Source organism: Chiloscyllium plagiosum, unplaced genomic scaffold (assembly GCF_037043375.1).
Source record: "Chiloscyllium plagiosum isolate Xiang-an unplaced genomic scaffold, Cpla_swu_hap1 HiC_scaffold_32, whole genome shotgun sequence".
In the NCBI taxonomy this organism is placed as follows: domain Eukaryota; kingdom Metazoa; phylum Chordata; class Chondrichthyes; order Orectolobiformes; family Hemiscylliidae; genus Chiloscyllium; species Chiloscyllium plagiosum.
The window spans coordinates 40,004,620-40,029,205 of record NW_028270170.1 but is presented as its reverse complement, the minus strand read 5'-3'; the positions used below and the strand labels follow the sequence as shown (position 1 = coordinate 40,029,205).

Sequence of the window (24,586 nt, the reverse complement as noted above, 5' to 3'; positions counted from 1 at the left end):
TGCTGGCCCCTTGCCGGCCCCCTGCCTCGGGCCACTGGCCTGATTCACGAACCCAAGCGGGGAAATGACATCTCTGTCACCTTTTGGTTGTCGAAAAGGCCCCGCTGATCCATGTTAGTGACAGAGGTAAGGAGTTGATCCCAAGTTTTAGATTGCCAATCAAGATTAAGGGACTTAAAAGTATGGGCATGTCAGGGCAGCATGCAATGAATAACGGTCTGAGGGGCCAATCTGTCATTAGTTGGTGAGGGGGATGCCCACAGAGGACTGACTCCCAAACCTCCTTAAAGCGAGCGAGAAAATCATCAGATTTCTGCAGATAGCGGGTGACCTCACCGAAATCTGCCTGCTATCGCGCTGCTGCCAAAATAATGGGTTGAACCAAGTCTTTAAGCCAGTATGCCCGCGCTTGCCCTTTGGCCCACATCTCTGCAGGGAGTACCAGGGGGCCCTTGACAGATGCCTAGCGAGCCGCGTACGCCAAACGCAGCTGAGTGTTAACATCCTGTGGCAGACAGTTGTAAATATCGCAGCCCGCAACGAGCCAACCATAGAAGGAAGCAGGACGCTAAATCGGATCGGAGCATCCTGGCGCACAGCACGGACCTCAGCAGGAGTCCGAGGCTTGTCAAAAGGGATGTCCCCAACCAGGAGGCGGGGGAGCCTGGGTGGAGAACTTCGCCGTGTCCTGGGAGCAGAGAGTCATGCCCAGGAGCGGCACCGTCAGTGGAAGAGGAGACAGTAGCCCCCGGGCTGGAATCAGGGACAGGCGCATCAGAACCAGCACTAGGACCCTGCGAAGCAAGGGAGGTATTGGGTTGGTGCGGAAGGGCAGCCGCTCCAGCAGCATCCCGACCGTGCAGGCGGGAGGCCACAAGAGCAGCAATTTCATCAACCTGAGAGTCGGAGTCCGAGGTAGGGATACTGGGTGGAATAAGGTGGAGGGGCGATAAAGGGGGTAGCCGCAGGAGCGGAAGGGACGGCAGCTTCACTGGAACACAGAGCGGTTTTTAGTCGGGGGGGGGGCTGATGGCCTTTAGCAACTTCCTTAAACTTATCCAGACCGCCGAGCATGTACCCGTGTCCCAGGAAGGATCCCCATAACCACCCTCAATGTTCGCATGCCAGTAATCAATCTTATCCAACCGAAAAGAGCCCCCATAGGCCAATTACCATGGGACAGACTGGAGGTGAAAGGGATAACATACCGGCTGTCACCAGCCTCCTGCCAGACGGTGTCAGCCGGTGACCCCAGGGGAACGAGAGGGTCTCCTACCTTACTCTTGCATTGAACATATTTACCATGGCGCTTTATGATAGCCCCCGAGGGGGCAAAAGGACGGGGTCCTGCCTGCACAGCGGAACAGGATTGACCTGTCCCGGGGGCCGGTATTTCAATCAGTCCCGTAGATACTCACAAACCCATCGCCCCTACCCGGAATCACAAACAAACACCTGTAAAACAAAGAAACAAAACAGGAGAAAGTGAGGACTGCAGATGCTGGAGATCAGAGATGGAAATGTGTTGCTGGAAAAGCGCAGCAGGTCAGGCAGCATCCAGGGAACAGGAGAATCGACGTTTCGGGCATAAGCCCTTCTTCAGGAATGGGGAAAGTTTGTCCAGCAGGCTAAGATAAAAGGTAGGGAGGAGGGACTTGGGGGAGGGGCGTCGGAAATGTGATAGGTGGAAAGAGGTCAAGGTGAGGGTGATAGGTCAGACTGGGGTGGGGGCGGAGAGGTCGGGAAGAAGAAACAAAACAACCAAGACACACAAAGACAAACAGTACTAAAAGCAGCACCGCAACCACTCCTCAAGCTCCTTCCAGAAGCAGTGTTCTGGGCCACAGTCCGTCTTCCGTCTCGCCCCAAGGGATCAGCCTGCGAGCTCAGGTCAGGTTAAACCAAAAATAAATTTAATGCGATCTTTCCCTTATTCCGTCTTGCCCTCGAGGGATCAACCTGCAACGCTCAGGTCAGGAGCACGCGTGTGGCCAATAAAAGTAATTTCGAGTGGCCCTTCACACTCTAACAGCCAACTGAACGCAAATTTAAAGCACTGTCTCTTAGAAGACAAACCCCACAGTAAGTGAAACTGCAGGTCCAGCTAACCTCGTAAAACAGAGGCCGAACCGACTACACCAATTGTTGAAGAAAACTCTCGAGACTCGGACCTTGCGAGCCGATTAGTTTATTACATGATATACCAAGGGGAATACACCGTCCTAACTGTGGCTCAGTGTTATTCTGAAGTACATCCGGATACTACAGGATTATATAGAGACTACAGATAGTAGCTGATCATTAATTACACGAGTTGGTACTAAATTAGAGGTTAGTCATTAAGTTCAAAAATAAGCACTATTATGCATTCCACAAGTGGACAGAACAAATTGTATCAGCATCCGTTCTAGTTACACAGATTGCTAACACTAACCAGAGATGATTTGGAGATGCCGGTGTTGGACTGGGGTGTACAAAGATAAAAATCACACAACACCAGGTTATAGTCCAACAGGTTATAGTGTGCTTCCAATTAAACCTGTTGGACTATAACCTGGTGTTGTGTGATTTTTAACTAAGCAGAGATATCCCTAATTAGCTGCATAACCGTGAAGTGGCAATAACTCGGGAAGGAAGTGGGACTAATTGGCAAGTCTATGTCAGCTTGCAACAGCCTGCGCTGATCATTCAGCAAAGGGCGGAAACACTATCTTGACACCTTAAGAAGATAAGGCCTACCTTTTACATTACCTCATAGTAAGGAATACACAGCCAGCAAAGTTCTGGCTGGGGTCACAAAATGGTTTCTCAGCCGGATTAGGAAAATGGCTTCCAGGCAAATGATGTTAACTTTTCCCCAACAGAGATCTTCTTTGATTTGCAGCATTACTTGTAGACTGACCAAAAACATTGCTGCCACGGAACTTCAGAAATTGATCCTGTCACAAGATTACTTCCTGTCTGGATTTGTAAGAAAACCATTACCACTCACCTGGGGTCCCATCTGAGCCGGATTTAAATAGGAGTATCAGAACACAGTCCATTCAGCCCCTCCATCCTTTACCACTATTACGTGACCCAACTCAGTCCATTCAGTCACCGGGCAGGAAGATCGCTGAGAGTCTCGCACTCCTCAGAGATACGATTGCCTACGTGCAGGACAGGGGGGTGGACACCTGCCTCATCAGCCTGGACCAGGAGAAAGCCTTTGACAGGATATCACACAGGTATATGAGGGATGTCCTCTCCAAAATGGGTTTCGGGGAGGGAATCGCTAATTGGATCAGACTGCTCTACACCAACATTGTCAGTGCCGTCTCAATCAATGGGTGGGAATCAGATAGCTTCCCAGTCAGATCTGGAGTCAGGCAGGGCTGCCCCCTCTCTCCTGCCTTGTTTGAGTGTTGCATAGAGCCATTTGCCGAGTCCATCAGGAAGGATGCGAGCCTGAGAGGGGTGACTATTCCTGGCAGCGGGGGCCTGCAGGTTAAGGCCTCCCTGTACGTGGATAACGTCGCCGTTTTCTGCTCGGATCCGCTGTCCGTGCACAGACTCATGTGCATTTGTGACCAGTTCGAACGGGCCTCGTGGGCCAAGGTAAACCGAGGCAAGAGTGAGGCCATGCTCTTCGGGAACTGGGCCGACCAATCCTCTATCCCCTTCACCGTCAGGACTGACCACCTGAAGGTGCTGGGTATTTGGTTCGGGGGGGCTGGGGCATGCGCCAAGACCTGGGAGGAGCGGATCAGGAAGGTGAGACAGAAACTGGGCAGATGGGAGCAACGGTCGCTCTCCATCGCGGGTAAGAACCTGGTCATCAGGTGTGAGGTACTCTCAGTATTGTTATACGTGGCACAGGTCTGGCCTATCCCCAGAACCTGTGCCGCCGCAGTCACCCGGGCCATCTTCCACTTCGTGTGGAGATCAAAGATGGACCGGGTCCGAAGAGATGTAATGCACAAAGACCGGTGCAATGGGGGAAAAAACACACCCAATGCAACCCTCACCCTGATGGCCACCTTTGTGTGTGGCTGCATCAAGCTGTGCGTGGATCCCCGATACGCAAACACCAAGTGTCACTACGTACTGAGGTTCTACCTGTCCCCGGTGTTGCGAAGGATGGGCCTGGCCTCGCTGCCGCGGAACGCTCCAAGTAATTGGACCGTTCCGTATCACCTGTCCTTCGTGGAGAAATTTATCAAGAAAAACACCTTTGACCACAAGTCCATCAGAAAGTGGTCAGCACGTAGTGTCCTTGAGACCCTTCGGGAAAAGGAGAGGGCAGATCCTGTCGAGCGGTTCCCTGAGCAGACTGTCAAAGCCATTTGGCAGAATGCCTCATTGCCAGAACTTTCCAACAAGCACCAAAACATGGCTTGGCTGGTGGTGAGAAGGGCTCTGCCTGTGAGATCATTTATGCACGCCCGGACTCTCTGCCGCACCGCACGCTGCCCTCGAAGCGGCTGCGGGGGGGACGAGACTGTCACACACCTCCTTCTGGAATGTGCCTATGCAGAGGAAGTCTGGAGAGGAATGCAGTGGTGTCTGTCGAGGTTCGTCCCGAGCAGCGCCGTGACACGGGACTCCGTGCTCTACGGTCTGTTCCCTGGGACGCACACCGAGACGAACATCAACTGTGCCTGGAGGATCATCAACTCGGTGAAGGACGCTCTCTGGGTGGTCCGAAACCTGTTGATCTTCCAGCTGAAGGAGTTGACCCCGACTGAGTGTTGCAGACTGGCACATTCCAAGGTCCAGGGACGCGCTGAAGCTTGGGGCAGCTGCCGCCAAGGTGCGGTGGGGAAAGACCACTGTGTAACACCTGCCTGCCTAACGAAGAACAGGGGGCCCATGCAGTCATTTGGGCTCCGCTGGCGTCTCAGCTCAATGTAATCGCACTAACCTGTGAATATGAATGATTACCCTGTTTCGATACGTAAAGAAATGTATACAGAATGATGACATGTCCAATTGTATAGATTAAATATATATGAATAAAGTATATTTTTGAAATAAAAAAAAACTCAGTCCATTCAGTCCCTCCATACTTTACCATAATTCGGTGACCCAACTCAGTCCATTCGCACCCAACTGCAGGGTGGAATACAGGAAATGTAGGAGGCCATTAGAGCTTAATTTTCATTTATTGAATTAGATTAATCAGATCTGTATCAGATACTCCGATACAGTCATCAATGTAGCGGAGGAACAGGTGGGGGATGGTGCCGGTGTAACTGCAGAAGATGGACTGTTCCACATATCCAACACACAGGCAGGCATAGCTGGGTCTCATGCGAGTGTCTATGGATACCCCTTTTCCACAGTTACGTCAGCACCACCCCCGACATGTTCCTCTGCTGCATCGATGACTGTATCGATGCCTCTTCGTGCTCCCACGAGGAGTTGAACAGTTCGTCAACTTTACCAACACCTTCCACCCTGACCTCAAATTTACCTGGACCATCCCGGCAACCTCCCTCCCCTTCCTGGACTTCTCCATCACCATCTCTGGTGACCAACTAACCACAGACATTTCCTACAAGCCCACCAACTCCCCACAGCTACCTAGACTACATCTCCTCCCACCTTACCTCCTGTAAAAACGCCATCCCTTATTCCCAATTTCTCTGCCTCCGCCGCATCTGTTCCCAGGATGACCGATTCCACCTTCTTCCACGATCGCAACTTCCCTTCCCACGTGGTTGACGACGCCCTCCAGCACATCTCCTCCACTTCACACACCACCAGCCTTGAACCTCACCGCTCCCAATGCAACAAGGACAGAACCCCCCCCCCACTCCCGGTCATCACCTTCCACCCCACCAACCTCTGTATACACCGCATTATCCTCCGGCATTTCCGTCACCTCCAAACGGACCAAACCACCAGAGATACATTTCCCTCTCACCCCTATCAGCGTTCTGGAGAGACCATTCCCTCCGCGACTCCCTTGTCAGGTCCACAACCCCCACCAGCCCGCACCCCACTCCTGACACCTTTCCTTGCCACCGCAGGAAGTGCAAAACATGCACCCACACCACCGCCCTCACCTCCATCCAAATCCCCAAGGGATCCTTCCACATCCATCAGAAATTTACCTGCATCTCTACCAATGTCATCTACTGCATCCATTGCACCCAGTGTGGTCTCATCTACATCAGGGAGACAGGAGGCCTTCTTGTGGATTGTTTCACAGAACATCTCTGGGACACCCGCACACCAAGCCCACCGCCCTGGAGCTGAACACTTCAACTCCCCCTCCCACTCCGTTAAGGACGTACAAGTCCAGGGCCACCTCCACCGCCAAACCATTACCATCCAGTACCTGGAGGAAGAACGCCTCATATGCCGCTTTGGGACCCTGCAACCATACTGGCTAAATGTGGATTTCAACAGCTTCCTCATTTCCCCTTCCCTCACAATTATCCCAGTCCCAAGCCTCCAACTCAGCACCGGACTTGTCCATCAATGCCCCCTCTGACCTAACACCTTCTCCCTCACATTTATCCACCTATCACTTTCCCAGCTACCTCCCTGAAACCCCCCCTCCCCCCCCACCTTTCTCAGCCCTGACCCACAAGCCTTATTCCAGATTAAGGGCTTGTGTCGATTCACCTGCTCCTTAGATGCTGCCTGACCTGCTGTGCTTTTCCAACTCCACACTCTTGATACAGGAGTCTCATTCAGATAATAAATATTAAGAGGTAATTCGAAGCCCATCAGCATTTTCATATGCACTGACATAAATCTCAGGTGGAGGGATCACAAGGAGGGTGATGACCTCGTGGTATTATCACTGAACTGTCAGTGCAGGACTTGGGTTCAAAGCAGATGATAGACTTTGAATTCAGTAAAAATCTGAAATTAAGTGTTTAATAATGACCACAAATCCATTGACGGTTAGCAGGAAAAACCCAACTAGTTCACTAATGCCCTTTAGTGAACTGCCATCCTTATCTGCTCTGGCCGACACATCACTCCAGACACACAGCAATGGGAATAACTTATAACTGCCTTTTGCAATAAGCAATAAATGCCCTCATCCCATAACATCTCCAACCTACTCCAAAGGGAATGTTGCCACATTCAACCTCCATTTCAGGGATTGGAGGGAAACAACTACCTCTTGGGAATGTTTAGGAAGTGGCTCAGCCTAGAGGCCACCTCTATGCCAGGGTGGCCTGACAATTTACTATATTGGGTAGGTATTGTAACTAGCCTGCCCAATACACACTCCACTTCTCTCTCTGCACACCACTAGACAGATTGGATCTAGGGAGAAGGAGAGGTGCCCATTGCAATAGCACACACCCTCCAAAAGGGAATAGCATGAATGATCTGGAGTTTCCTGGGTTGCGATCAGGGCAGAAGGTCACCAGATCGGGTGCATGGTCTTCCATTGTCCCCGCTATTATATACTTGAAGTCCTGCCTGATTAATAGTGCTTGGGATTAGCATCATAAAGTCACAGACATGTACAGCACGGAAATAGACCCTTCAGTCCAACTCGTCCATGCCAACCAGATATCCCAACCTAATCCAGTCCCATTTGTCAGCACTTGGACCATATCCTACTACATACTCCCCAACCCCCTTTAATACTCCTCAAGTTGGGGCCATATGTATAACAGAGGAAAATCCATGCATAATGTTGATGACCAATAATCAGTCTCTCACAGCACGCTGAATTCTGTTTCCTCAGAAGTCATTTTCAGAAGTTTTTATATGATCTAAGTTACTGTATTTGATACATTCTGCACTACCTCCTTATTAGGCAAACCTGATTGATGAGAATTCATTCAGTCCTGATGCTGTCTCTCATCGGAACATGACTCCATTCCTCCATATAATGGCACAGTGAGATCTAATTATGCTGCTCAGAAATTTCAAGCGAAGGGCTGGGTGAGCAAGGTTGAGCACATTATTGGATGACTCTTTAACCTTCATTCTTGCCATGAAAGTGAATTCAAACAATTGGACAAAATGATGCGAGAAGGGTCTAGATGCCATTGATCTCAGTTTGAATTCAATGTGGCAGCATGATCTAAATATAAAATGCCGCTGTACTTTAGTTGCTCATATCAATTTTTAATTAGACTTAGACCCAGCAAGAAAATTGAAAGGAAATATACACACACACCCTCAGGTGCCTCGGAAGATTTTTGTAGCCAATTAATTATATTTGAAGTCACTGTTGTTTTGTAAGCAATCAGAGCACACAGCAAACTGCCACAGAGAACAAACTCACTGGGGCTCTCAAGGGGAGGGTTTCAATCTTCCACCTTTGATTCAGCAGCTAAATGCTATCAGATTTTTGCCGCTGAGTTGAGAGTGCATTATAACTAGCCTGATGCCCCATAATCTCCAGCAGTCCTTTCACTTTGCTGTGGTACATGCCGGTGTTGATAGACACACTATGAAGTATCCTTTGTCATCTCATGCTTTTCATCTGGGCAAAAGTTGCAGGAAAGAACTGCCGAGGCTTTGTAACTTTGCTGCATCTATCCATGCATCCACCCTTCTTCAGGCTCGTGCCCGAAATGTGGATTCTCCTGCTCCTTGGATGCTGCCTGACCTGCTTCGCTTTTCCAGCAACACTTTTTCAGCTCTGATCTCCAGCATCTGCAGTCCTCACTTTCTCCTATATCTATCCTGCACTGGATCTGCTAATTTTCAACATAGATTGGTTTCTTGTGACTGTGTAATCGCTTAAATTCTGATAGGGTGGTGTTTTTAACGTGGTCTGGAATCAGCAGTGGACCTCCACTACCATTTCTTGAAAACTTAGTCAAAAAAAACAAACTAGGGACATGAGTTGGTCTAGCCTCCTCTGATTTTCTATTAAATCATCGTTAGTCCCATCAAGTTTTAATTGCACCATGTTGTGTTCCATTTACAACTCACATTTGTTCAGATTGCAGTTTAAAAGCAGAGGATGATTTATGGAACCTGGCTTCTGGAAGACATTTTGGGAACCACGTCTGTGAAGTATGGTATGTATTGCAGACAGTTTGGAGAGAAATGCCAAGGGTAATTCTGGAATGTGAGAGTGTCAGAGACTCCAGGAATTGCAAGCACCTCTCTTAGTAAAATAATGTTGAGAGGGAATGGATCCCAGTTTTAAAAATGTTACATGAGACGGATCTTTTGGATGGTCAAAGAACTAAAGTCTGCAAGAGCTTTAGCAAGGGCAGAAAGTGAAAGAATCCTCTAAGGAGTAATGGCATAGAGGTCTAGTATTGACAGTGAGCATTCTGGTAGTTTATTCTTTCAACAAAGAAGCAAAAAGTTGCAATTCTGCCCCTTGAACCTACCTCACCAAACAATAAGATCATGGCTGATCTGTTTGTGTTTTGAATTCCACATAAAGGGAGCAATGATATCACTGGACAAAAAGTCCAGGATACGTTCTGGGTTCAAATCCTTTCATGGTAGTGAGGGGAAGCTTTAATTCAATAAAAATATGGAGTTAGCAATCTAACAATGATAATGAAACCCAACTAGCTTCTTGTCCTTTAGGGAAGGAAATTTGTCCTTCCCTGGTCTGGCTGATATGTGACTCCAGACCCACAACAATGTGATTGACTTTTACTTGCCTTCTGGCCAATGAGGGATGGGCAAGAGCCATTGGCCTGGCCAGCCCACATCCGATGACTGAATAAAACAACTCCTATACCCCCAATAACTTGTTATTCTCTTGCCTAGCAAGAATCTATCTACCTCTGCCTTAAGAGTATTTCATGACCACTCCTCCATTGCCTTTTGAGGCAGGACATCCTCCAGTCCCACAATCCTCAGACCAACTCTCTCCTCAACTTTTGAATTGAAATGGCAATGTCTAATTTTAAAACATCACCGGGAAGACAGCATATTGATAATTATGCCCTACTGTTCCACAAGCCAACACAATGAGAATATATAAAATCCTAATGAGAACGTGTTTTAAAGGGGGGAGGGCCTCATTTAATGATCAGTGACCCTTTGTTCTAGATGCCTACAAAAGAGGAATTATTCAGGCTCTATTGTTTTCAGACTGAAAGTACTTGATCACATACTGTACCTACTTCAACCTTCAAAACATGTGATCATTCATTTCTCGTTTGCCTTGATCAATCAGTCAACCTGCCCAGTTTAAAATTTAAACAAAATTTAGCAGTTGAATGGCAGTCATTATCTAACTGTTGCATTTTCCATTGCAATGCCTGTTCAATCAGTCCATTTACCAATTAATCAGCACTTGTCATAAAAGTTTTTTAAAAAAAGGCTATTTTTGGTCTACCTTGGTCATTCTTACAAAAATGTCCAGATGTTAGAGTCATAGATCATACAGCATGGAAACAGACCCTTCGGTCCAACTCATTCATGCTGACCACTATCCTAAACTGAACTAGTGCCATTTGCCTGTATTTGGCCCACATATCTCTAAACATTGCCTATCCATATACCTGTTCAAAAAGCTTTAAAATGTTATCATTGTACCTGCCTCTACGACTTCCTCTGGCAGCTCATTCTGTACATATATCACCCTGTGTGAAAAATGTATCCCTCGGGTCCCTTTTAAATCTCTCCTCCCTCACCTTAAACCCATGTCCTCTAGTTTTGGACTCCGTTAATCTTGGAAAAAAGATCCTGGCTATTCACCTTATCTATCCCCTCATTATTTTATAAATGTCTATAAGGTCATTTCTTAGTCTCCAATGCTCCAGGGAAAAACATCCCAACCTATCCAGCCTCTCCTTATAACTCAAAACCCTCCAGTCCCAGCAACATCCTTGGAAATGTTTTCAGTACCTGTTCTAGTTTGACAACATCCTCCCTATAGCACGGCAACCTGTTCTGTACAGCCGCAACATGACATTCCAACTCCTATACTCAATCCACTGACCAATAAAGGCAAGTGTGGCAAATACCTTCTTCCCCATCCTGTCTACCTGAAATGCCACATTCAAGGAATTATGAAACTGCACCCCTCAGTCCCTCTGCTGAACAACATTCTCGAGGGCCCTACTATTAACTGTGCAAGTTCTGCCCTGGTTTGCCTTGCCAAAATGCAACACTTGGCATTTATCTAAATTAAATTCCATCTGCCATTTCTTGACTCATTGGTTCATCTAATCAAAATCTCATTGTACTCTTAGATAACCTTCATTGTCCATTATTCCATCAATTTTTGTTATCTGCAAACTTATGAACCATACCTCCTATATTCTGATTCAAATTGTTGATATAAATGAAGAACAACAGTGTACTCGGAACCAATTCTTACAGCATACTGCTGGTCAACAATCATCCAGTCTTAATAACAACTCTCTAGTGCCATCATCTGTTTTCTATCATCAAGCCAATTTTGTATCCAATTGGCTGTCTCTCTTCCTGGACCCCATATAATCTAACTTTATGAACCAGTCTTCCATGCAGGACCTTACAAAGGCTTTGCTAAAGTCTATGTAGACAGCATCTACTGCTCTGCCTTCATCTATCTTCCTAGTAATATCTTCAAAAAACTCAATCAAATTTGTGAGACATGAACAAAGCCAAGCTGACTACCTCTAATTAGTCCTTGCCTTTCCAAATACATATAAATACTACACCTTAGAATCCCCTCCAACAACTTACCCACCACTAACATCATACTCACCAGTCTACAGTTCGTTGTTTTTATCCTTCCAGACTTTCTTAAAGAATGACACAATATTAGCCATCCTCCAGTTTTCCGGCACCTCACCAATGCCTTTCAATGATACAAATACCTCTGCAAGGGGTCCCGCAATCTCTTCCCGAACTTCCCTCAGTGTTCTGGGATACAGCTGATAAAGTCCTGGGGATTTATCTACTGTTATGCAACTTCCAGTACGTCCTCTTCTTTAATGTGGAATCTTTTTTTTAAGACATCACTATTTATTTCTCCAGTTTTCTGAGCCACCATGTCTTTCTTCACAGTAAATATCAGAGTAAAATATTTATTTAGTATCTCCTATAGTTCCACACATGTCTGGTTGATCTTAAAGGGACTCTAATCTCTCCCTAGTTGGTCTTTTGCACCAAATGTACTTGCAGAATCTCTTAGGATTCTCCTGAACCTTAAATGCCAAAGCTATCTCATGTCGCCTTTTTGCCCTTTTGATTTCTCTTTTAAGATTTCTCCTACTCCACGTATAGTCCTCCAGGGATTCACTTAATCTCAACATCTATTCCTGACATATGCCTCCTCCTTTTTCTTTACAAGATCTTTAATTTCTCTGGTCATCCAGTGTTCCCTACAATTACCTGCCTTGTCATGCACACTAACAGCAACATACTTGTCACTGAACTCTCACTTGCCAGACAGTCTTTTACTGGTGAGCAGCCTTCCTCAATCAACTTTGGAAAGTTTGTATCTAATAGGTGACAGAAAAATGAAAAGTAAAGTGCCAGTTTTGAATCTGGTTAATGAAGTTACTGGATCATCACAAAAATCCTTTTGATTCACTCATGTATGTGAGGGAAAGCGATCCATCTTTGTTCCCCAAACTGGGCTTCACGTGACTCCAGGTCCACAGTGATATGAGTCCCTCTTGACTATCCTTTGAAATAGCCCAGTAAACCATTCAGTTGTATTCGAGGAGACAATTCCCCACCACATTCCAAAGGACAAATTAGGAATGGGTGATACGTACTGGTGTGATCAGTGGCACCTACATTTTGCGACTGAATGACATAAATATTTCTTACTTTTGGTGCATTGTATAAAATCACCAAACAGAAGGTAAACTAAGTACAAGTGCCTCATTCTAGTTTTGTTTTTGATGCAGACAAAAATCTGCATGTAAATCTTGCCTCTCAGAGAGTCCCCTCCAACAACTTCCAACACTGGTCTATAGTTCCCTGGTTTTTTCTTACAGCCTTTCTTAAACAATGGTACAACATTAGCTACTGTTGATGATACAAATATCTCTGCAAGGGGCCCACAAGCTCTTTGCCAGCTTCCCACAATGTGCCACGTGGTTTCCTAGGTGTCAAGGCTATTGAGAAAAATCAGGGAATTGATTGGATAGTGCTTTCAAAGAATCATAGAATAGAACAGGCCCGTCAGCCCAACATGTCCACACTGACCCTCCAAAGAGTAACCCACCCAGACTCATTCCCCTGCTGCTCTACATTTACCCCTGACTAATACACCGAACTTACACATCCCTGAACACCATGGACAATTTAGCATGACCAATTCACCTAACCTGCACATCTTTGGATTGTGGGAGGAAACCAGAGCACGTGGAGGAAACCCACGCAGACATTGGGAGAATGTGCAAACTCCACACAGTCACCCGAGAATAGAATTGAACTTGGGTCCTTGGTGCAGTGAGGTAGAGCCACTGTGCCACCCACAAAAAGGCATGATGGGCTAAATGGCCTACATCTGTGCTATCTAATTCAATAAATCCATAAATTTCTTTAGAACCTTCAATGTTGTCAACTGACCAATTGACCATCAGCCAACTAAGTGGTCGGTGTAGGAATGATTGATTAATGGCACAGTGGCAGGGTATCCTGTGTGAGAGGGTTTTGAAAAAAATGGGAAGAGAAGCATCAAGGCAAAAAGTTTGGAGGATGGGGCTCATGTTTAGGAGGCCACAACAAGATGACTGACTCTACTGTGCCTAACTGAGAAGCTTAGGAATTACCTACATCCCACCTTTAAGACTAAACAAGTGAAAGGTGCTCTTCTGCAGAAGTGGGAGTTTTACTGTTAAAGCTGGGATGGTTGTAAAACTGACAGCTGATTTGCTAACAATCATTTGATGACCGCACAGAAGCCATTACACCCCCAATTCTTGAACAGTGAGCAGACGGAACACTTTAAACTAGCATGAATGTGAGGCTAGTCCAGCTTTTGGAACTTATAACATTTTAATGGACAAATTATAGACCCAAGTCACGGAGTTGGCACAGTGCTGCTATCATTTGTCAAGTCTACAGCAACATATATTAGTCCAATACATTAGTTCTACTCTTTAGCTCTCTGTTAAGGAGCAATGGGCTTTGGGGAGGATGGAGCAATACAATATGCCTGGCGATTTTTAATCATTGAATCATAAGCAATCCTTCTACATTAATCTACCTAGAAGATTCAAGCATTTTTCTAATTCTGAGGCAAACCAACTGCAATGGTTTTGTGATTAAATCAATCAAACTGAAGATGACATCTATAACCTCAGTCTTCAAAAATAGGTTTATGAGCTTGTTAGGGAAAGAATGTAGCAGTAATCCCTTCTTTCTTTCTGGATAGGGCCCTCTGGGGAAAGAGATTCAGAGAAGTCTGACTTGTCTGCATACTGAACTGACAGTTTGTGAGAGTGAGAAGCAGATGGAGAATAATTTTTTAAAACCAACTTAATCTAGCCTCTTTGAAGGCTATTACAAAATTGCTAGCTAAGTTTATAGAAAAAGAATTGCTACATTATAGAAACAGGCCCTTCAGGCCAACCAGTCCCCATCAACCCTCCGAAGAGTAACCCACCCAGACCCATTCCCCCTACCTTGTATTCACCTCTGACTAATGCACTTAACCTACACATCCATAAACACTATGAGCAATTTAGTACAGCCAATTCACCTAAACTGTACACTTTTGGACTGTGGGAGGAAACCCACTCAGACACAGGGAGACTGTGCAAACTCCACACAGACAGTTACCCGAGGCCTGGAATCAAACCTGGGTCCCTGGTGCTGTGAGGTAACAATGCTAACCACTGAGCCATCATGCCACCTAGTTTAACTTGGTTCATCTCGATTTCATCCTGAATAAAGGAACTACACTGTTTGTCATCAGATTGTTTAACTGTCACATGATGAAATCAAACATTTTAGATTAGATTACTTAGTGTGGAAACAGGCCCTTCAGCCCAACAAGTCCACACCGACCCTCCGAAGAGCAACCCACTCAGACCCATTCCCCTACATTTACCCCTTCACCTAACACTACGTGTAATTTGGCATGGCCAATTCACCTAACCTGCACATTTTTGGACTGTGGGAGGAAACCAAGCAGACATGGGAGAATGTGCAAACTCCACACACAGTAGCCCGAAGCAGGAATTGAACCCGGGTCTCTGGCGCTGTGAGGCAGCAGTGCTAAATATTGTGCCACCCATCATTTTATTGATCATTACTCAATTTTTACAAGTCATGTACTTGTTTGTACTAATTTCTTCTTAATATTTGTTTTAAATTGTCCTCTTATTAGTTTAATCCATATCATTTGTTCTCATATTCCTGAGTACCTTGGGTAATAATCCAACATAGTCAGATTGACATTACTTCCTATCTTGTCAAATTCAATGATATCCCTTCAGTCATCTCCTAGGTCATAGCTCTTCACTTTGTCCAGATTTCCCTTCTAACTCAATCATAGAATCATACAGGTAAAAACAATGACTGCAGATGCTGGAAACCAGATTCTGGAACAGTGGTGCTGGAAGAGCACAGCAATTCAGGCAGCATCCGAGGACAGGCAAAATCGACGTTTCGGGCAAAAGCCCTTCATCAGGAATAAAGGCAGAGAGCCTGAAGCGTGGAGAGATAAGCTAGAGGAGGGTGGGGGTGGGCAGAGAGTGGCATAGAGTACAATAGGTCAGTGGGGAAGGAGATGAAGGTGATAGGTCAGGGAGGAGAGGGTGGAGTGGATAGGTGGAAAAGGAGCTGGGCAGGTCGGACAAGTCCGGACAGGTCAGGGGATCGAGTTTCTGGAGGTTAGAAGCTAGGATGAGGTGGGGGAAGGGGAAATGAGGAAACTGTTGAAATCCACATTGATGCCCTGGGGTTGAAGTGTTCCGAGGCGGAAGATGAGGCGTTCTTCCTCCAGGCGTCTGGTGGTGAGGGAGCGGCGGTGGAGGAGGCCCAGCACCTCCATATCCTCGGCAGAGTGGGAGGGGGAGTTGAAATGTTGAGCCACTGGGCGATTTGGTTGATTGGTGCGGGTGTCTCGGAGATGTTCCCTAAAGCGCTCTGCTAGGAGGCGCCCAGTCTCCCCAATGTAGAGGAGACCGCATCGGGAGCAACGGATACAATAGATGATATTAGTGGATGTGCAGGTAAAACTTTGATGGATGTGGAAAGCTCTTTTGGGGCCTTGGATAGAGGTGAGGGAGGAGGTGTGGGCGCAGGTTTTACAGTTCCTGCGGTGGCAGGGGAAAGTGCCAGGATGGGAGGGTGGGTCATAGGGGGGCGTGGACCTGACCAGGTAGTCACGGAGGGAACGGTCTTTGCGGAAGGCGGAGAGGGGTGGAGAGGGAAATATATCCCTGGTGGTGGGGTCTGTTTGGAGGTGGCGGAAATGTCGGCGGATGATTTGGTTTATGCGAAGGTTGGTAGGGTGGAAGGTGAGCACCAGGGGCGTTCTGTCCTTGTTGCGGTTGGAGGGGTTGGGTCTGAGAGCGGAGGTGCGGGATGTGGATGAGATGCATTGGAGGGCATCTTTAACCACGTGGGAAGGGAAATTGCGGTCTCTAAAGAAGGAGGCCATCTGGTGTGTTCTATGGTGGAACCGCTCCTCCTGGGAGCAGATACAGCGGAGGCGGAGGAATTGGGAATACGGGATGGCATTTTTGCAAGAGGTAGGGTGGGAAGAGGTGTAATCCAGGTAGCTGTGGGAGTCGGTGGGTTTGTAGAAGATGTCAGTGTCAAGTCGGTCGTCACTGATGGAGATGGAGAGGTCCAGGAAGGGGAGGGAGGTGTCAGAGATGGTCCAGGTAAATTTAAGGTCAGGGTGGAATGTGTTGGTGAAGTTGATGAATTGCTCAACCTCCTCGCGGGAGCACGAGGTGGCGCCAATGCAGTCATCAATGTAGCGGAGGAAGAGGTGCCGGTGTAATTACGGAAGATCAACTGCTCTACGTAGCCAACAAAGAGACAGGCATAGCTGGGGCCCATACGTGTGCCCATGGCTACCCCTTTGGTCCGGAGGAAGTGGGAGGATTCAAAGGAGAAATTGTTAAGGGACCAGTTCGGCCAAACGAATGAGAGTGTCGGTGGAGGGGTACTGTTGGGAACGTCTGGAGAGGAAAAAACGGAGGGCTTGGAGGCCCTGGTCATGGCGGATGGAGGTGTAGAGGGATTGGATATCCATGGTGAAGATGAGGTGTTGGGGGCCGGGGAAACGGAAGTCTTGGAGGAGGTGGAGGGCGTAGGTGGTGTCTCGAACGTATGTGGGGAGTTCCTGGACTAGGGGGGATAGGACAGTGTCGAGGTAGGTAGAGATGAGTTCAGTGGGGCAGGAGCATGCTGAGACAATGGGTCGGCCAGGGTGGTCAGGCTTGTGGATCTTGGGAAGGAGGTAGAACCGGGCAGTGCGGGGTTCCCGGACTATGAGGTTGGAAGCTGTGGGTGGGAGATCTCCTGAGGTGATGAGGTTCTGTATGGTCTGGGAGAGGATGGTTTGGTGATGGGGGGTGGGGTCATGGTCAAGGGGGCGGTAGGAAGAGGTGTCCTCAAGTTGGCGTTTGGCTTCAGCGATGTAGAGGTCAGTGCGCCAGACTACCACTGCGCCCCCTTTGTCCGCTGGCTTGATGGTGAGGTCAGGATTGGAGCAGAGGGATTGGAGGGCTGCGCGTTGTGAGGGTGAGAGGTTGGAGTGGGGGAGGGGGGTCGACAGGTTGAGGCGGTTAATGTCCCGGCGGCAGTTGGAAATGAAGAGGTCGAGGGCAGGTAATAGGCCAGCGCGGGGTGTCCAGGTGGATGCAGTGTGTTGGAGGTGGGCGAAGGGGTCCTCGGAAGGTGGGCGGGAGTCCTGATTGTGAAAGTAAGCTCGGAGGCGGAGGCGACGGAAGAATTGTTCGATGTTTCGGCGTGTATTAAATTCATTGATGCGTGGACGGACGGGGACGAAGGTGAGTCCTTTGCTGAGGACTGATCGTTCGTCCTCAGTGAGGGGGAGGTCTGGAGGGATGGTGAAAACTCGGCAGGGCTGGGAGCTGGGAGCTGGTGTGGGTGTGGAGCTGGGAGTGGGGTCGGAGCCAGTATCTGGAGTGGGTGTGATGGTGGGGGGAATGAAGGGCTTTTGCCCGAAACGTCGATTTTGCCTGTCCTCGGATGCTGCCTGAATTGCTGTGCTCTTCCAGCACCACTGATCCAGAATCTGGCTTCCAGCATCTGCAGTCATTGTTTTTACCTCGTTGATTTTAACCCTACTGCGAATCCTCTTGCAAGGATGCCTGCCTTGAAGAAGTTTTCCTCCTCTCTCTACAAGAATCTCAGGGAGTCTCTCTCTCACTGCAATTCCCAGGTCATTTCCTCAGCCCTGAAGCTCTTCAACCATGTCCTGAAACAAACTCGGTATCACAGCCACATTTGCTTCCTCAGTGCCTGTCTCCGTAACCAACTCACCCCACACGGACTCCGGACCACCTTTAAACCAGCAGAGTTCGGACCCGAACAGGACAAACAGTACAGATTACAGATTCAAAAACACCAGCAACGGTTCTCCATCAAGATCCTCCGCTCCACGCTTGCAGCAATGCGCCGGCACCTAACCTCTCTACAGTCAGCCCTGCCTCACCTGAGGGCCACACTCTCTCAGAATTGCAAAGGACCCACTCTGTACTACATCCTCAGGAGAATTCATACTCTCAACAAACAGTATTTCAATTCCATCTCAAACATCAAAAACTGTAAGTACAACAAACTTTTATCTTCCCAGCTCCATAACCAGCGCTCCTTGAACATTCCAGAAGATTCCCCTGGCCTCGGAAACACCATTAGCCATGCGGCTGATGCAGCTACCACCCCCACGCTGATTGATGATGTCACTTCTGCCCCCATCATGGCCACTCCCACAGCCACTTCCGGCCCTCACATCATCGCCGATGCCACACGCTCAGTGACTTCTGCCACCCCTACTGCCGTGTCTGCCACCACTTCCGTCCCCACCAGCGCCACTCACCTGCATTCTGCTGACACGCCCCCCACAGACCCCACTCTCACTATCCCCACCCCCCAGAACCCCGAGGGGAACACTACCCCTGCTCATGACTCTACCCCCATTCCCCCCACCATCACACCCACTCCAGGTACTGGCTCCGACCCCACTCCCAGCTCCACACCCACACCAGCTCCCAGCTCCAAGCCCTGCCGAGTTTTCACCATCCCTCCAGACCTCCCCCTCACTGAGGACGAACGATCAGTCCTCAGCAAAGGACTCACCTTCGTCCCCGTCCGTCCACGCATCAATGAATTTAATACACGCCGTGACATCGAACAATTCTTCCGTCGCCTCCGCCTCCGAGCTTACTTTCACAATCAGGACTCCCGCCCACCTTCCGAGGACCCCTTCGCCCACCTCCAACACACTGCATCCACCTGGACACCCCGCGCTGGCCTATTACCTGCCCTCGACCTCTTCATTTCCAACTGCCGCCGGGACATTAACCGCCTCAACCTGTCGACCCCCCTCCCCCACTCCAACCTCTCACCCTCACAACGCGCATCCCTCCAATCCCTCTGCTCCAATCCTGACCTCACCATCAAGCCAGCGGACAAAGGGGGCGCAGTGGTAGTCTGGCGCACTGACCTCTACATCGCTGAAGCCAAACGCCAACTTGAGGACACCTCTTCCTACTGCCCCCTCGAACATGACCCTACCCCCAATCACCATACCATCATCTCCCAGACCATACAGACCTCATCACCTCAGGAGATCTCCCACCCACAGCTTCCAACCTCATAGTCCGGGAACCCCGCACTGCCCGGTTCTACCTCCTTCCCAAGATCCACAAGCCTGACCACCCTGGCCGACCCATTGTCTCAGCATGCTCCTGCCCCACTGAACTCATCTCTACCTACCTCGACACTGTCCTATCCCCCCTAGTCCAGGAACTCCCCACATACGTTCGAGACACCACCCACGCCCTCCACCTCCTCCAAGACTTCCGTTTCCCCGGCCCCCAACACCTCATCTTCACCATGGATATCCAATCCCTCTACACCTCCATCCGCCATGACCAGGGCCTCCAAGCCCTCCGTTTTTTCCTCTCCAGACGTTCCCAACAGTACCCCTCCACCGACACTCTCATTCGTTTGGCCGAACTGGTCCTCACCCTTAACAATTTCTCCTTTGAATCCTCCCACTTCCTCCAGACCAAAGGGGTAGCCATGGGCACACGTATGGGCCCCAGCTATGCCTGTCTCTTTGTTGGCTACGTAGAGCAGTTGATCTTCCGTAATTACACCGGCACCACTCCCCACCTCTTCCTCCGCTACATTGATGACTGCATTGGCGCCACCTCGTGCTCCCGCGAGGAGGTTGAGCAATTCATCAACTTCACCAACACATTCCACCCTGACCTTAAATTTACCTGGACCATCTCTGACACCTCCCTCCCCTTCCTGGACCTCTCCATCTCCATCAGTGACGACCGACTTGACACTGACATCTTCTACAAACCCACCGACTCCCACAGCTACCTGGATTACACCTCTTCCCACCCTACCTCTTGCAAAAATGCCATCCCGTATTCCCAATTTCTCCGCCTCCGCCGTATCTGCTCCCAGGAGGAGCGGTTCCACCACAGAACACACCAGATGGCCTCCTTCTTTAGAGACCGCAATTTCCCTTCCCACGTGGTTAAAGATGCCCTCCAACGCATCTCATCCACATCCCGCACCTCCGCCCTCAGACCCAACCCCTCCAACCGCAACAAGGACAGAACGCCCCTGGTGCTCACCTTCCACCCTACCAACCTTCGCATAAACCAAATCATCCGCCGACATTTCCGCCACCTCCAAACAGACCCCACCACCAGGGATATATTTCCCTCCCCAACCCTCTCCGCCTTCCGCAAAGACCGTTCCCTCCGTGACTACCTGGTCAGGTCCACGCCCCCCTACGACCCACCCTCCCATCCTGGCACTTTCCCCTGCCACCGCAGGAACTGTAAAACCTGCGCCCACACCTCCTCCCTCACCTCTATCCAAGGCCCCAAAAGAGCTTTCCACATCCATCAAAGTTTTACCTGCACATCCACTAATATCATCTATTGTATCCGTTGTTCCCGATGCGGTCTCCTCTACATTGGGGAGACTGGGAGCCTCCTAGCAGAGCGCTTTAGGGAACATCTCCGAGACACCCGCACCAATCAACCAAATCGCCCAGTGGCTCAACATTTCAACTCCCCCTCCCACTCTGCCGAGGATATGGAGGTGCTGGGCCTCCTCCACCGCCGCTCCCTCACCACCAGACGCCTGGAGGAAGAACGCCTCATCTTCCGCCTCGGAACACTTCAACCCCAGGGCATCAGTGTGGATTTCAACAGTTTCCTCATTTCCCCTTCCCCCACCTCATCCTAGCTTCTAACCTCCAGAAACTCGATCCCCTGACCTGTCCGGACTTGTCCAACCTGCCCAGCTCCTTTTCCACCTATCCACTCCACCCTCTCCTCCCTGACCTATCACCTTCATCTCCTTCCCCACTGACCTATTGTACTCTATGCCACTCTCTCCCCACCCCCACCCTCCTCTAGCTTATCTCTCCACGCTTCAGGCTCTCTGCCTTTATTCCTGATGAAGGGCTTTTGCCCGAAACGTCGATTTTGCCTGTCCTCGGATGCTGCCTGAATTGCTGTGCTCTTCCAGCACCACTGATCCAGAACATAGAATCGTACAGTAGAGGGGCCTTCAGCCTAATGTCTCTGTACTGACAAGAAACTAAATAACATCTATACTAGTCCTTCTGAGGAAGGGTCATCAGATTTAAAATATTAACTTTGATTTCTCTTCACAGATGCTGCCATACCTGCTGAGCTTTTCCAGCAACTTCTGTTTTTGTTTCTGATTTATAGCATCCGCATTTCTTTAAGTTTTTGCACTAGTCCTTTTCACCCACATTAGGTCTATAGCCTTCAAGTGTTCATCCAAGTACTTTTTTAAAGTAAGGTTTCCCACTTCAACTATCCCCTCAATCAGTGCACTCTAGACCCAGCACCCTCTGTTACCTCAAATAATCTCTAAACCTTCTTCCTTTCAAATTATGTCTCCTTGTTATTGACCATACAACAAAGGGGAGTAGCTGCTTCCTCTTCACCCTGTCCATACCACTCAGAATCCTCAGCACTTCTTTTGGGCTCCCCATCTCCGCCTTCTCTACTCCAAAGAAAACAGTTCAAGCTTATCCAGCCCCTTGCATTGCCTAAAATGGTCTAAACTGGGCAATGTTCTGGTGAATCATCTTTGCACCTCCTCCAATACAACTGCATCCTTCTTGTAGTGTGATGACCACAACTGCACTCAGTGCTTGGCCTGACCAAAGTCCTATGCAGCTCCAACATAACCTTCCTGCTCATATGTTGGACCTATTACTCCTCCCAAACAAAGGGACAGTTATGTAGCTCTTCGCAGCAATGTCTTTTTGTGTTTGTTTTCCCCAAACTAGACATGGCATAAGACATAGTGCTTTATTCCCTCATGCAGTGGGTGATATTGAAGCCTTGATAATGACACAGAGGAGAGCCACTAGAATAATACCTAGTTATATAAATACAAGGTCATAAAATTGGCTTAGGTTACTTTGAGAAAAGTGATTTTAATGGGATTGGATACTTTTAGCTTTTAGAAAAGCTAATGTTATTAAACACTAAGCTAATGTTTTGAGTCCAGATGACTTGAAATGTTAGTTTGCACTCTCTCCATGGATGCTGTCTGACTCACTGTGATACTCAGCATTTGTTGTTTTCAGTACAGACTCCAGCATCAGCAGTAATTTGCTCCTAAACACATGAGTTGTGTGATTGGGGCCAAAGTGGAAGCCAACTTCCAGCTGTCTGATGTAAAGTTTTAGGAAAGTTATTAGATTAGAAATTGGCAAATTGGCTGTTGCAGAAAGTCAGCATGAATAGGATGGGCTGAATAGCTTCTTTCTTTTTTTTGTTATGATTCTATGTGTCAGCTTTGAGTCAACTGGATCAGGGTTTTGCTGGTCTGGGAGAGGAAGTCACTAATATTTATTGATAAGTGAAAACACACATCCCACAAACAAGTTTAAATTATTATCTATCCAACACTTGGCTAAATAACAGTCCTGGATATGATACTGCATTAATGTCAAACAGGAACTAAGCACTTTATTTACTATCGTGCCCAGAGGAATTGCATGTGCTGACAAGTCTGCAGAGCATTTAGTGTTCTGTGTCTTACATTTAACACAACAGGTTTAATGTTACGAGCCCCCCTCCTATCAATAGGGGCTAATGGAATTTCAGTCACCTGCTTCCCCAGGCTTTCAAACCATCAAGAGGAAGCTTGACTATGTTCCGATTATCGACAATACAGGCACTTGTAGAAGATAGCAGGATATTGAGCTAGATCAGGTTGCGTGGGCTGGTGCCCATGTCTCTCAATCTCCATTGTCTCCTGTTGCATGTTTGATAACCATTGTGGGGGAGGAGGGTTAATAAAGGAGAAAACCCCAGGTATTTATCCTGCTTTGTTGGTGTAAGGTTTTATCTGTGGCTTTTCATCCGCTCCTAGGTAATTGGGGAATTGAGAGCAGTGTGAAAAACAGTCAGGACATGTCATTTGGGTCCCCATCAAAGCTGAGCTCTTGTAGTATTCCATATTTAGTGACTTCTTTGTCGCATGAGATCTTATTTAACAGTGTTACAATAGCAAATAGCCTTCTACAAATATGCATAAAATATTTATCAGATGCCACACTATTTGCTTGTGAATGCAGTGTTCTTGGAAAATAAGACATCCTTATTCTGAGAAGAAATATGAACTAACCTTCAAATGGAGGTGGGCACAGGGACAATGGACATCTGAGCATCATCATCAGTTGCCTGTGGTTTCAACAAGAGATGGACACATCATAGATTGCCTGTCCTCCAAAATAAAGAGATCAAAACAAATGTCATTGTCACTGTCTTGTCATATGTGGAACTGGGATTTGAGGATTGTCCTCATCTCCCTGTAAACTGGTTGAACGGTAGGGTTTGGGACCTAGCTTTGCTGCTCCTCTCCCTTGTAAAATTGCTGTCTCTTATGTACAGCTGTAAATATTAACTGTTTTTTGGTAGACTGTTTTGTAATTTGTTTAATAAAATAAAAAAACAAGAACAGGAAGGGAAAAAAAAAGAGATCAAAAAGGGCGGTGGGGATTCCCAGTGGAGGGCTCTCTACGCGGGAGTCCTCCCCCTTTCTCTCGGGGATCTGGGGTGGAGGGTGCTGCACGCAGTGGTCCCCTGCAACCGCAGATTGCGGTGGTTCACGGACTCCCAGCCCAACTGCTTCTTCTGTGGCGCTGTGGAGTCCGTGGACCATGTATATATTGGGTGTGGGCATTTGCACTCCCTTTTTGATTTTCTCAAAAACCTCCTCCTCTGCTTTTGGTTGCACTTCAGTCCCACGCTCCTGAGCTTTGGGCACCCAGTACAGAGGGGGGAGGGCAGGTCTGAAGACCTCCTCGTGGGTCTGCTCCTGGGCCTGGCCAAACTGGCCATCAACAGGTCCAGGCAGCGGGCCGTGGAGGGGTTCCGCGGTTACGTTAGAGCCCGGGTGTCCTTGGAGAAGGAGCACGCGGTGTCCACCATCACCCTGGAGTTGTTCAGGGAGAGGTGGGCGC

At 48.3% G+C, this 24,586-nt stretch overlaps 1 protein-coding gene across 3 annotated transcripts; it reads left to right on the top strand.

Moving 5' to 3' along the window:
• Window positions 1-496: 496 nt before the first annotated feature.
• LOC148141812 (uncharacterized) lies at window positions 497-23,817 on the top strand. Of its 3 annotated transcripts, none has more exons than XR_015752449.1 (3): window positions 497-915; window positions 8,915-8,993; window positions 18,260-18,491. XR_015752449.1 is itself a non-coding variant. In XM_087977656.1 (3 exons), the coding sequence occupies exons 1-3, from the start codon at window positions 705-707 to the stop codon at window positions 23,712-23,714; spliced, it is 306 nt and encodes a 101-aa protein (XP_087833782.1). In that variant the 5' UTR covers window positions 497-704; the 3' UTR covers window positions 23,715-23,817. The 3 variants fall into 3 exon arrangements, 2 of the variants coding, with proteins under 2 accessions (XP_087833782.1, XP_087833783.1); XM_087977656.1 differs by lacking the exon at window positions 18,260-18,491 and adding an exon at window positions 23,699-23,817; XM_087977657.1 differs by lacking the exon at window positions 18,260-18,491 and adding an exon at window positions 23,494-23,800.
• The last annotated feature ends 769 nt before the right edge of the window (window positions 23,818-24,586 follow it).